The sequence below is a fragment of the Lissotriton vulgaris genome, chromosome 7 (assembly GCF_964263255.1).
Source record: "Lissotriton vulgaris chromosome 7, aLisVul1.2, whole genome shotgun sequence".
In the NCBI taxonomy this organism is placed as follows: domain Eukaryota; kingdom Metazoa; phylum Chordata; class Amphibia; order Caudata; family Salamandridae; genus Lissotriton; species Lissotriton vulgaris.
This window is the reverse complement of record NC_141695.1, coordinates 1,497,069,020-1,497,081,988: the sequence shown is the minus strand read 5'-3', so window position 1 is coordinate 1,497,081,988 and position 12,969 is coordinate 1,497,069,020. Positions and strand designations below refer to the sequence as shown.

General features: G+C 44.0%; 1 protein-coding gene across 4 annotated transcripts in view; it reads right to left on the bottom strand.

Annotated features, from left to right (window-relative positions):
* The window catches only part of LOC147705867 (protein MTSS 1-like), a 377,494-nt gene that overhangs the window by 34,725 nt on the left and 329,800 nt on the right, over positions 1-12,969 (bottom strand). For 2 of the 4 annotated variants that reach the window (XM_086932312.1, XM_086932313.1), the window contains exon 9: positions 258-383. The exons of the other annotated variants lie outside the window; for them this stretch is intronic. In XM_086932312.1, the coding sequence (XP_086788438.1) occupies positions 258-383 (126 nt within the window). The remainder of the gene's footprint in view (positions 1-257; positions 384-12,969) is intronic. 4 annotated transcript variants of the gene reach the window in all.

Here is a 12,969-nt window from a genome sequence, read left to right as displayed (position 1 = left end):
CATGTCTGGCGAGATGCAGGTTCATAAAAGAGGCAGGGCGGGTCCTCTAGGGTTCAAGCTTTTTTGCAACAGAAAGCATACTCTGAGTCTTAAAAGAAGCCGAGTTTACTTTTAAAAATGTGTAGGCAGTGTGGAGGGTAGAAATGTCCTAATGTACGCAGCATGTACATAGGATAACCCTGGGTGACCTTGTAAATCAGCACGGTATTTGCATTCATATTTTCATGGAATTTGAATTCTTAGCTTCAAGAACAGACCTTGGTTAACTGATGAGAATTCATAGCCTGAGGTCCTGCTGTAGACTGGCTTGAGGTTGCAGTGCCATTTTCTCCCCCTGGATCACCAGAGTCTGTCATCTGCTGGGGATGGTTCATCTGCATTTCCTGCAAAATATGCCATCAATAGTATAGCATGAAACACACAACTATTTGTAGCAAACCAAGTCATATTAATTTTGTGTTCTATTCTATCATGTTGTATGTCCAGTGTGCAGGTAGTACTCTGTAAACATCTTTAGTTATTACAGAATATTAGTTGTGCTATTTATGTGTTAACAAGTTACAAAAAACTAAGCTCTATTTTGAAGTACATGTTCACCAGGGAAATCTAAAAAAAACAAAAAACTGGAGTTCCAAGGCCCAACTTGTAGTGATACACACAAACGGACTAAACTATATTGGGAGCCAACATGACCAGTAACAGCGAGAGCAAAGGCATAATCAGAGAATCACAGAGATTCTAAACAACCAGCATTTTAGCGCTTTTAGAAAATAAATGAGGGATTTTTCTTTTGGATTTTCAAACAGTGCTTGTTTTCACAGCCTGGCACTAACCCCCAGATTCATCAAAGCCACATTCTGCGAATTCCAAATTGCGAAAATTACTGAATCGCAATTCAGAATTCGCAGAATGGGATTCATGAAGAAATGCGATTAAAAAAAGCGAATCGCAATCGGCCACAATTGCCGTTTGCGATTGTGCCAAAATCGCAGAAAAATCGCAGAATCGCCCTTTTTCCGTGTTGAAATTGCGATCTCGCAATCACCGAAATCGCAAATTGCGATCTCGCTAATTGTGAGATCGCAAAAACGGGAAGTTGCATTTCGAGCACAATGACGACATCACAACCAGGAAGTAGGTAGTTCCTCTCCCTCATTCAGCTCACTGAGCCTGAAAGCGGAAGCAGCACTGTCCAGAGCTCCACTACAGACCACCTGCAGCAGCAAACCAGGAGACAAACAACCCCAGAAAATGTCCCAGGAAGCAGCAGGGAGCAGTGCCCCTGGAAGGAAAAGGAAAATTAAATTTTCCGAGCAGGAACTAGAATATTTAATTGAGGGAGTCACAAAGAACCAGGACCGGCTTTTCAGTAAGGATTCACGGAGGGTGCCTGAGGCGGACAAAAGGCGCATTGGGCTGCGCATCCGCGCTAAGATCAATGCAGTGGGAGTGACCCAGCGCTCTATTGACGAACTCAAAAAGAGGTGGTATGACCTCAGGGGGCGAGCAAAGGAACGAATTGCAGAGAGGTCGGGGGAGCGAATTGCAACCGGAGGAGGAGAGCTCACTGTACCACCCAACACCCCACTAGAGGACCTTGTGGAGGACACCCTTAATCCCGAAGCATGCGTGGGGGTCACCCGGCAGGACTCCTCCCGACTCACCCAACAATCCCAAGGTAAGTGCCATGCGACTGCGACCCTGTCCCCTGACAATGGCCATGACCCATTAGAAAACCCCAGTTATGCAGGGCATGCACACCAGAAATGCCCAATTGCATTGTGGGACTTGTAGTGTGACCACAATTTCCAGATAGCCCCATCCAGCCAGACCTGTCAAGTGAGAGTCATTGCTAAAGCCAGTCAGGGAATGCTAGCCTGCATGCATGTAGCAACCTCCCATGTGCAAGAAACATGTCATTAATCACGGTCCCATTTACATCACAGGTGGCACACAACAACCCAGCAGCGACAGTGAGGCCCTACACTTAGACGACAACCCCGACGTCACAGAGGGAGAGGGCCATCCTTCCCTTCAACCAGGACCATCACAGCCAGCACCAGCAGCAGTCGTACCACCACCTGCCCCTGTGGACAGTGCCACCCCTGCAGCCACAGGCGCGCCACAACCACACCGTGTAACACCCATGGCAGTGGCACAGCCCACAACAGTTGCAGCCAGGAAGCAGACAAGGCGCACAGCCACTGTGCGATCAAAGTCCAGCGGACTGGTGAGGGAGCAGCACGACAACACCACGCGATGGCAGGGGGGCAAATGTCCGGGGTCCCGGCCTGTCCATTGAACGTCGGATGCTCCAAGTCCATCAGAAGGAGGCACGTCACTTGGCAGCCATCCACCTGCAGCTGCACAAGACTGCACGTAATGTAGGACAGCTCACTGACAGTATGCAAACCATGACCGCTATTGTCTGTGAAAAAAGCCAGGTCCTGTTGTCCCAGCAGGATGTCAACCGCTGCCGCCGCCGTCACCGCCAGCTGCTGACCCGCCTGTCAGCGTACACACGCTCCAATCATATCATTGAGAATGCCACCTCCCAACTATTGCGTCGCTCCCTAGCGATGCAGATTCAAATGGTTCAGTACTGCCAGGATGTCGCTAGGGCACTGGAGCAAGTCACTACAGCAGTGCAGGGTCTGCAGGCGACTGGCCATGGCCAAGCTTGTGGGGGGGATGATGCCAGTGAGGGCAATTCCAGCCACAGCAGCCTGTTGTTGCCGCTGGTGACGGTACCCCGCCGCAGCACCAGGCCCACTGCAGCCTCACGGGTCAATGCTGATGTGGAGGAAGTCGAAAGGCGACTGGGAGTGTCCGCCCGGAGGCGCCACTGACTCTTTGAAATGTACCTGCAGGGCCATGCTGATGATACAAGCATGCCCTCTTCACATTCATGAGGATGTATAAGTTAATACAGCTCTCATGCAATATAAAAAAATATTACTACATTATTGTGAAAAAAACAATAACATTTGATATGCACAATTTAATCTGACTCATGACATTATTTAATTTGTCATGCATGAGTGAAGTGTTCATTGTGATTTGGTTGCGGCGCCTGTGTCCTTCAGCAGGATTCTCCCCGCGTGCATGATGCACATGTGCAGGTGGGCGGTTGTCCCCTTCCGACTCACTGCCAGAGATCTCTACAGGTATTCTCCGCTTGGTAGCAATGTTGTGGAGTATTGCACACACGGCCACGATGCGGCAGCAGACCTCAGGCTGGTATTGGAGGGCCCCACCAGTCTTGTGTAGTATGCGGAATCTGCTCTTCAAAAGCCCAAATGTGCGCTCAATGCAATTTCTTGTGCGGATGTGTGCAGCATTGTAACGCCGTTGCTGTGGTGTAGCAGGGTTGAGGTATGGGGTGAGGAGGTACTCACGGAGACAGTAGGCGCTGTCACCTGAATGGAAGGAGCAGAGGGTGAGTGCCTGTTATGCGCAGCTACATGGTCGCAATGTACTGTTTGTTGGCATGTGTACTTGCCTAGAAGGTGTCCTTCGCCAAAGTCTCAGCTGGCCAGTCGTGTGTGCATGCCGCTGTGCCGGAATATGAAGGAGTCATGTGTGCTCCCCGGGTATTGTGCCACTATGTCCGTGATGATTGTCTTAGCGTTGTACACCATCTGGATATTCAGTGAGTGGTGGGACTTGCGGTTCCGGTACATGTATTCTGTTTGTGCAGGTGGGCAGATGTGGATGTGGGTACAGTCAATGCATCCAATTACATGGGGGAATTGCGCAATGTTGTAAAAATCAAGCTTGGTTTGATTCAAGTCCTGTTGGGTGGTCGGGAATGTGATGTAATAATGTCAGCATGGCCTCAAGGAAAGTCTTTAGGCAGCGGGACATGGTGCTCTAGGAGATCCCCCCTGCATATGCAACTATCCCCTGGAAGCTTCCCGAGGCCAGAGGTGCAGGCTGCACAAGACCTGGACATGGGTGGGCACGGCATTGGTCCTCTTTGTTGGGTGCTGCATCAGGGGGTCAAGGTCCCGGATGAGCTCGGTAATCATTGCCCCATTCAGCCGGTACTTTGAGTAGATTTGCTCTGCAGTTTCGTCAATAAGTGTGATCCGCTGGCGGAATATTCGCTCCTAGATCCTGCGTCTGTTCCTTGCTGCAGCCTGGAGCCTTCGCCGCCTAACCACCATGTAGAGACCTGGCATTGTGAATGTCCTTATGCTCCTACTGTGTCTCCTTAAGTGTGTTTGGTCAGGGCCGCACCTGTGGCTAGTTTGGGAATTTCTTTTTTTAATTTTTTTTATTGACTTCATGGTTACCACCTGGTTTAGGTTCTCCTTATATTGCGCATCGCAAATAGCGATTTTGTGGTTTTTCGCAATTTGCGATTTTTAATGAATTTGGTTTGCGATTATTTAGCGAATTCGCAAATGAAATCGCAATATCATTGAAATCTCGCAAATTCCGATTCGCTAAGGGGGTTCCACCTAGATTCTGCGATTCAATTTGCGATTTCGCTACATCGATTTTGCAAATTCGCTAATTGGTCATTTTTCTTATCATGAATTGCAGATCATTGAATTGCGATCGTAATAGCTTATTCGCAGCTATTGCGATCGCAATTTTGGTTGATGAATCTAGCTGCAAATCGGTTAAACCTTTTTCGCAGGGATATGAACAAAGTAGTTCAATTAAAACGTCAAAACACATTCAAGGCTTTACGTTCTGGACGTAGGAAGAAAACGTAAGGCGAATAAGTGAAGTAGTTAAATTAGTAATAATAATGGAGGTTATTCATGATCACGTTCTGGCCTGGCTCAGTATACATAGCAATATACTATTCATGGAATATCAGAACATGCAGCAGACCCACGCAAGTAGGAGCAGAAATTAACACTGCAGTACACCCCTTTACCGAACTGTAAACATTTAACCAGTTCTAGTCAAACCTTTTCATTTTCAAAAATACGGTTTTCACTTAAATAACGAAATAAACTAAAGAAATGCTTGTTTCTGAATCAAAGCAGACTACAAAAGCGGATGGGACAGTGGATTAACATCTAAAATACCTTATTGTGAACAAGGATTTGGCATTCAAATGCTAGCATCCCCTGCTTTAAAACTTTTATCCGAGGGTTTTTATTTTAGGAGTCCAGCGTTCCTCGATATCATCTATTACTAACCATCCTCCAAAAGATGCTAGGTATAGTTTAGAATGCCAAAGTTTCACAAATCGTTTTTATAAAATACCTGCTGAAATGTCACAAGAGCCACTTTGCCTTATTAGTGTGCTGCTCCCTGCCACTTTTATTTTGGACACAGACCAGGAGTTCTCGTCACAAGCGAATCCTCAGCGGACAGTGACAGTCACCCTGCTCACCCACCCACTGTTTTACCACGTTTGAAGATCTGAAACCCCCTCCCCATTCTGAGGCCTCAAGGGTGGCCGGTGCTACATGTTACTAAGGTCTCAGTCATGTAAGCCCATTCACCTTATGTTTTTTCTGTTTTTTTTTTTATTGAGCAGAATTTTAACTAAGAAAGAGCATCTTTCACAATACATATAGTTGTTAATACCTTATACAATTAAAATTAAATGCATCTTCTTAACTTATGGCTGGAATCGAGCATTTCCCTCAATCTTCATCACATACAAACGCACATCCGGCACCAATCTCAAGTGCAAAGTGCAGATAATAAAGTGCAGTGCAGAGCAGCTTTGACATAATTCTGGTATTAGGTTCAGCTTTTTAAAGGAACAAGTCTCCCGCCTGCCCTAAATACAAAGATTAAAGTGCGGTGCATAGCAGCTTTTACATAATTAGACCCTTAATTTCATCACTGCAGATAAAATCCTTTAAATGACATTTTGAGTCGTTTCTTCTTTAATAAACCATAAATCTTTTCCTCCTTTTTCAAGGAAATGCATCTTATGAGCAAAATGCAAGAGTTGGCCAACCCGCCTCTGTCTACAATGCTATAAAAGTTAACCATCTCGCCTCAGTCTAAAGTGCTATACAGTTTGCTTTCTGTTTTATCCATAAATTTCCAAACTGCTAAGAATTTCCTAATAGCCCCTACCCTTTTTGCATAAGCTTCATCAAAGGTTTTCGTGCGTAACATTTTTTTATGGCCATTTAGGGAGGTTGGAACTTTATCTGTCCTCTACTTCTGAAGAATCAGGGAGCGAGCCACTAAAGTGGAAATTGCTATAAATGCTTTTCTCCTTTGGATATTGGAGTATTCAAGCTCTGCCTTACAAACCCAAACAATGCAATCTCTGGTTCCGGTTTTAATTTTCTCTGAAAGCCCTCGTTAAGGGCGGAGAACACTTCCTCCCAGAACTTGTTTAAAAGCAGGCAAGTAAAATAAATATGCATCCAACCCCCTGGCTCATTTTCTGACAGCAAAAGCACTTAACCTCTACTTCTGAATACATCTTAAGTAAGACTCTTGGTGTATAGTAAGATATCCAACGGGATAAAAATGTCATTCTTTTCAAATTTGCAGCTCTTAGTGCTTTATTGCCATGCAACAAAATCTCCTGCCACTCTAGTTCTGAAAAAGTGTACTGTGTTTCTTGGGAGATTTGGTCTAAAAATCTTATTACTAAAGAGCTTTCCCTTTGATTCTGTAGAAGTCAGCACAAGTTTCCAACCCCCCCCACACCCCCCGCCTTAGCTTAGCTCTACAAAGGGCTGTTAATAGGGGCACCGGGGCAGAGATTAATGGAAAGCAAATTTCTTCACATATTGAGTAATCTGAGAGAAGCCTAAAAAAAATGACTTGCAGCTAGTTTCACACATATCATGGATCTCCTGCCATTTTAAACATCTTGTATCCTCCGCTTGTATCGGGAGATTAGCCCTAATTTTTGCAGCAAGTGGTTCTAGGAAAAACGCAAACAAGCGGGGATAAAGGACATCCCTGGCAGGATCCTCGTCTTATGTCCACCCTTCCTGCTAGCTGAGAGTTTTTAAAGACTTGAGCCTGAGCCCCTTGATATAGGTTCCCCAACAAGTGTGTTATTTGTATTGGGAATCCCACCCTTCTAAGAACCGCAAAGAGAGCGTCCCAGTTAACTAGATCTAATGCTTTTTCAGCATCGACCGTCATAATTAAGACAGGTAGTTTATTCGAGTTAAAAAACATCAAGTGCTTGGGCTAAAAACCCAGTATCAGATGACATGTATCTTCCTGAGACAAACCCAGCCTGGTCTTTATAAATTACCTCTGTGCTATTGAAGAGAATCGATTTGCCCAGATTTTCATTAATATTTTATAGTCCACATTCAGCAAACTGATTGGTCTATACGAGTTGACATTTTTAGGGCACTTGTCTTTTTTAACAAAACTAACTATGGTAGGTTCGTGAAAAGTAGATGGAACCGCCCCTCCCACGAAATTAAAAAGCTCCACCAAGAAGGCTGTTAATTTGTCTAAAAATACCTTATAGAACTCTGTTGGTAAACCATCTTTTCCTAAGGCCTTTCCACTCGGCATTGAGGCAAGGGCGATCTTAATTTCAGTTGGGAGAATTTCGGCACTTATTTCCTCTAACTGGTCTGTTGCCAAGTGCGGGAGAAAAATGCCCCCAAAATAATTGGCTTATCACCTCATTACCATATACTTGGTTGTGTTAAACTTGCCATAATCATAATACTGATCCACAAAAATGTTTGCAATTTTTTCCTTCACCTTATAATCTTTAAGAGAGATCAATAATTTTTATCAGTGGCGTCTGGCAGTACATAAAATGGGGTGAGGGCGTGATGCACCCAACTCACCACAAATGATGCTTTCCCAGCAATGGTGGTGTCCACGAGCAGGAAAGGGAAGCCAAGTAATTTATTCCACAAACTCCTCTTTAGTCGACTTAATGCTGACAGGATGATATCAATCTTGAAACATGTTTTTAGGCTTTTTGGTTGTGTCTGTTAGCAGCTTGTAGATTTCTTTTAGCTGTTTCTCTGCTAAGGCCTTAGCCACGTCATTGCGTCAAGATAACTGGCTGGACATTATCAAACCAGTTATTTAAAAGTCTTTGTTGTTTTCTAATATTTGGTTACCTAAATTAAATTGTTTGCAAGGTGTCCTCCTGCATTTTGATTCCCAGATCATGATTTTGATATACAGAAACTTCTTGGGACATCTGCATAGAAAAACAGTGGATTGCTTGCGTTGCTTATTCTTAGGGACATTAGGAAATGCTGTAAGTAGTTTGCTATGCATGTCATTCCGTCATTCCAATAGTAATTGAACAGAAGAGAGTCAAGATGCAACCTTGGTTGAGTACTTTTGTCTGTGCAAATGTTGTGCATCCTGTGCCATTTAGGCCTACCCTGAGGTGCTTTAGAATCTGTTTAGAATCTGGCTGTTATTTCTAAGCGTGATGTGGAAGACCAGACTAAAACTCTGTGAAAAGTCCCAAAAAGCGCTATACAAGGTTATTTCTCTCTAGGTGGAAAACTCATAGAAAGAATGTTGGAGATAGAACATCTGACTGATTGTCAATCGCCCACCTCTGAAGCTGCCTTGCATTAGGTTGAGAACGTATTTTCTTATAGCAATTCATTTATATGATCTAAAATATTTGTGTTTTATTTTTCATCTATATAAATGAAACTGGACTGTATGAGCTTGGTTCTGAGATCTCGCCTTTACTCTTAAGAGGTTATGACCAAGCTTGTTTTTCACAATTCTGGAAAGCATATTATACTTTATCGGGTGTAACCTAGCCTGCCAGGATGGTTGAATGTGCGTCCTCTGGTCTCTGATGTTCAGAGCCATGGCTATCATTGTAGTAAATTGTTTTAAAATATCCTACTCCTTTTTAAGCTGGTACTGTTGAGTTTATATTATTTTGCAAGTACCACCCTATACGTTGACACCAATAACCTGCTTTTCCTGAAAACTGAGACCTGAGCAACAAGGCTGATGCCCGGGGGAGCTGCTAGACAGCTATCGAGGAGATTGGCCCTAGTTTCCCCCTCGACCGTCACCTACCCAGTCGGACATTGGGGCACAGTTTCTTCTTCATCTCCCTGCTATGGCTCCTTCCTCCCCTCCCTCCTACGAATTCTCACAACTCTGCTTTTGTTTACTGTACCTTACTATGCTCATGCAACTGATGTAACTTGCAACATAACGATCCTTTGGTAAAGAGCTCCGATACCCCGTGCCTAGCCAACGCTATATAACTGCTCAAATCATATCAAATCAAAATCCGTTTTCCTTGATCGCTGAGACCTGAGCAACATGGCTGATGCCCGGTGGAGCTGCTAGGCAGCTAGAGAGTAGATTGGCCCTGGTTCCCCCTCGACCGTCACCTACCCAGTCGGACATGTGACACAGTTCCCCCTCTCCTCCCTGCTATGGCTCTTTCCTCCCCTCCCTCCTACTAATTCCAGCAACATTGTTTTGTTCACTGTACTTACTATGTGCTTGTAACTGATGTAACCTGTAGCATAACGATCCAAAATGTAAAGCGCTCAGATACCCTCCGGGATCTGGTTTGTGCTATATAAAACTTTCAAAATAAATAAAATAAACTTCCCTTGTTGCCCAGTAGAACGCTAATACTGACCAATCCTGGAGAAGCATTCAGCATGACCGCAGCTCCAGAACTGGTGGGAGCAGGATAACCCAGTGCTCATTTTGAGCCTGGGGGCCTGTGCTAGCAATCCCCGGCTGTTTCACAACCCGGGGATTGCTGGGTCTACAGTGCACATGTCAGGTTAGCCATAGGTAGCCAGCCTGCCAATCCGCCATGTGCATTGAAAGGGGCAGCAGTAATGTTACAAAAGCAGAATTCAGCCCCCGCCTCATGCTTACGCTCTTCACAACACGAGTTGGTTTCAAAATAAAATGGCATTATTATGTCATTTTATTTAGTATTGTTTGGCTGCTGCGCTCACATCAGGTGGTGCTACGCTCCTCTGCCATTTAAGAGAAGCCCCTGATTTCTATTTGAGAAATGGGTGCTCATTGATTATTTTCTTTTATTTTTGGATACTTATTGATTTCTCTTTCTGCCTTCTCCTCAGTATAGAGTTTTTGTATTAGTCATTTTCACAAGTGAGTACCTTTACAATTTGAATACCAACTGTGATGTTTCACTCCAAATTCATAACTTCCCTTTTCTATATATTTTGATCTTCCTTAGCAGTACGTCATAGGCGCTACTAAAAGGTTACTTATAATGTGAGGACCTTCTCCATCTCTTCTCAGGTTACAAACCTTTTAAAGTACTTTTTGCACCTACTTGCCCATTTATCATTTCCAGGCTAGGGGTGTCTTACTGTAAGCACGTTTTATAAGTGACCACCTATTTTGACACGCTAGTCTCTTCCATAACAATTATATAAATCTATTTTTGACCAGCGTTCCTTCTATTCTGATCCTATCTAGGTGTCCTTCATTGCCTTATGCCCTGATAATAACTTTGAAAAGCAATTACTCAGGTCTAAACACTGTTCGAATTGCAACTAACAGGCTAGGTCCCTATGCATCTATTTACTGCCTAAGCTGTGAATTGTTATGAATAACTAATCCAGCCCAATTCATTGACCACATATTTATTACGGAGTGTGTGATTTCTCTTGTGCAATTTTGTCTTTCTGTATTACGTCTATAATTGTTGCCTTGCTTTTCTGACCCATACCATGAACTAGTTGTAGTTTGTAGAACTAGTAGCAGACTTTCTGCTTCAATGCTGATTTGATATCAAATGAGTCCTTTGTGAACGACTATACTTCATAGTTAGAACCACCCAGGTTCTTTTTCGCCTTGTACAGACGTTTGTCGAGATGGCATCTGTTGGTCGGAGGAGGCTTCTAGCCCCAATCATTGTTGGTGAGAAGAGCAAAGCTAGCTGTCTTGGAGGCTAATGTTGGGACATGGTTCCATGTGGAAGGATAAGGTCGCCTGCTTCTGGGGCAGAGGATGCAATTACCAATTACTACAACATTCATCTTCCCTTGGTGACATGATGGAGGGAGCAGGAACCAGTGTGCAAGAGCATTCCCTAGGGGGAGTATGTCTTACTGCATTTTATAGAGAAGATCACCCACCAATTGAAGGCAGCAAGGGAGAGTGAAGTACTGATGTCTGGAGAGAAATACAAATAAGACAAACAGGACTTCTTTCCACCCTGGCGCACAAATAAAGGCAAGCTACTGAGGAAGATGGCAGGACTGGAGTTTTCTACGAGGGCAAAAAGGAGTGCTGGACTCCTTGGTGGCAGCGGTGGAAGACAGACTGGGCAAAGTGGCTAGAGGTGAATAATACAGAGCTGGGTTTGTGTGATATGCAGGATTTTAATCATGTTGCGTCAGGGGCGATTATGCAGACAGAGGGCAGAAGAGAAGTGCTGCATAAGAAGAGGAGGGCTGCAAGTGTGATGGCAATGAGGGATTCTTAGCTGCTCACCTATGGCCTGGTCGCCCACTGGGGTGGTGGTGAAACAAGCCAATAGGATTGGAGACTTTTATGAGTGAATAAATCTGAATCAAATCAGAGGCAGTGCCATTGTGATGGCAATTCTACCCAGCGTGACACCGTACTCAAGAAAGCAGGAAGAGTTGAGTTGAGGGCAAATGTGTTTTGGTCTTTTCACAACTTCAGTCAATAGACAACAGCTTCAAAATAATCATCTAGGTTTCTTGCTAAGGAATAGGCTACTTCACTCTGCATGTCAGTTAAATTGAGTGTGATGTGTGAGGCAAACAACTGAGATTTCTATGTAGAAATGCAGATGGGCCCTCGAAGCTCCTGAAAATTGGTAAATTTAATAAGTGAGTATAATCATGTTTTTATGTCTGATTCTCTCGCTGTCTGAATTCTTCCTTCAGGCAACATATTTTTGCACTGTGGTGTTTTTTCCTCCTTTCATTACTATAACTGTTAACCCCCTACATTTCGCTTCTCAGTTTCCCTTTCTGAGGTGATTAATGTTCTGTGTGTTTATGGTAAGGGTACTCTTGAAATCAAAATCACATGAGGTTGTAACATTTTAGACTATGAGTTCTGAAGGAGTGTTGCGGAATTAATTACTTTGTGAGTTTCTTGTGGTTGTGACTCTTTGATATGAAAAGAGATTTTGGTTTTCTGGCTTGTTTTGTTTTTCGCACCTTCAATAAAAAATAATATAAAACCGGCATGTTCAATACAGGTATGTCTGTATCTGTGGATGTTCCAGCTACAGTCGGGGCATGGGAAGATTCAACAGAAATCTGCGGCTTTGCACCACGGTCTGAGGCACTGGTCTGAGAAGCGTGCAAGGTTCGAGGAGCCTGGTTGCTTGGCATCCTCAAAGGGATGTATTTACAGCAGAGGTTGTGACATAAATCAGTTTAACTCCTTGGGAATTGAGAGAGGTGGGATGCTGCTGTGACAACTAATTTACCTGGATTTAGAATAGAAGCTTTTGTTATGTTATAATGGGTATGCATGTTGTGCGCTGCGTAAGTCAGGTGTTGTTTAGAAGGTTATGTGTGGGTAGACTACAGAATATGGGAATGTTCTCTGTAGTTGATTGGATGAGCCACAAGGCAGAAGATAACTGTGACTGAATGTGATATTGCTCACTAAATAATGTCTGTGCCAGAATCTTGTTATTTTAGAGATGAGGCGGCATGACTTGGGCACCATGTGACAAGCAAAATATTGTATTGTAATGTAGAGCTGGCTGATTTACAATGTGCCTATTAAGAAAAACAGGACAGCTCCATGACTAGCTATGTTGGAGACTTATGTCACTACAATGTGGAGCAGAGATGGCGGAAGTGGATGCAGAGCACGGATACCATGGCATGGGAATTAGAGAACAGTGACTGCCACAAAGGGAATAATATTTACAGGGCTACTAATGGCTGTGTGAGCATCCTAGTACTAATTAGCAGACTCAATACAAGGCATATTGAAACAGAACTTTGCAGAAGAACTCATCCCAATGCCATTTAGCATGCTCCACCCGATTGAACTGTGAGC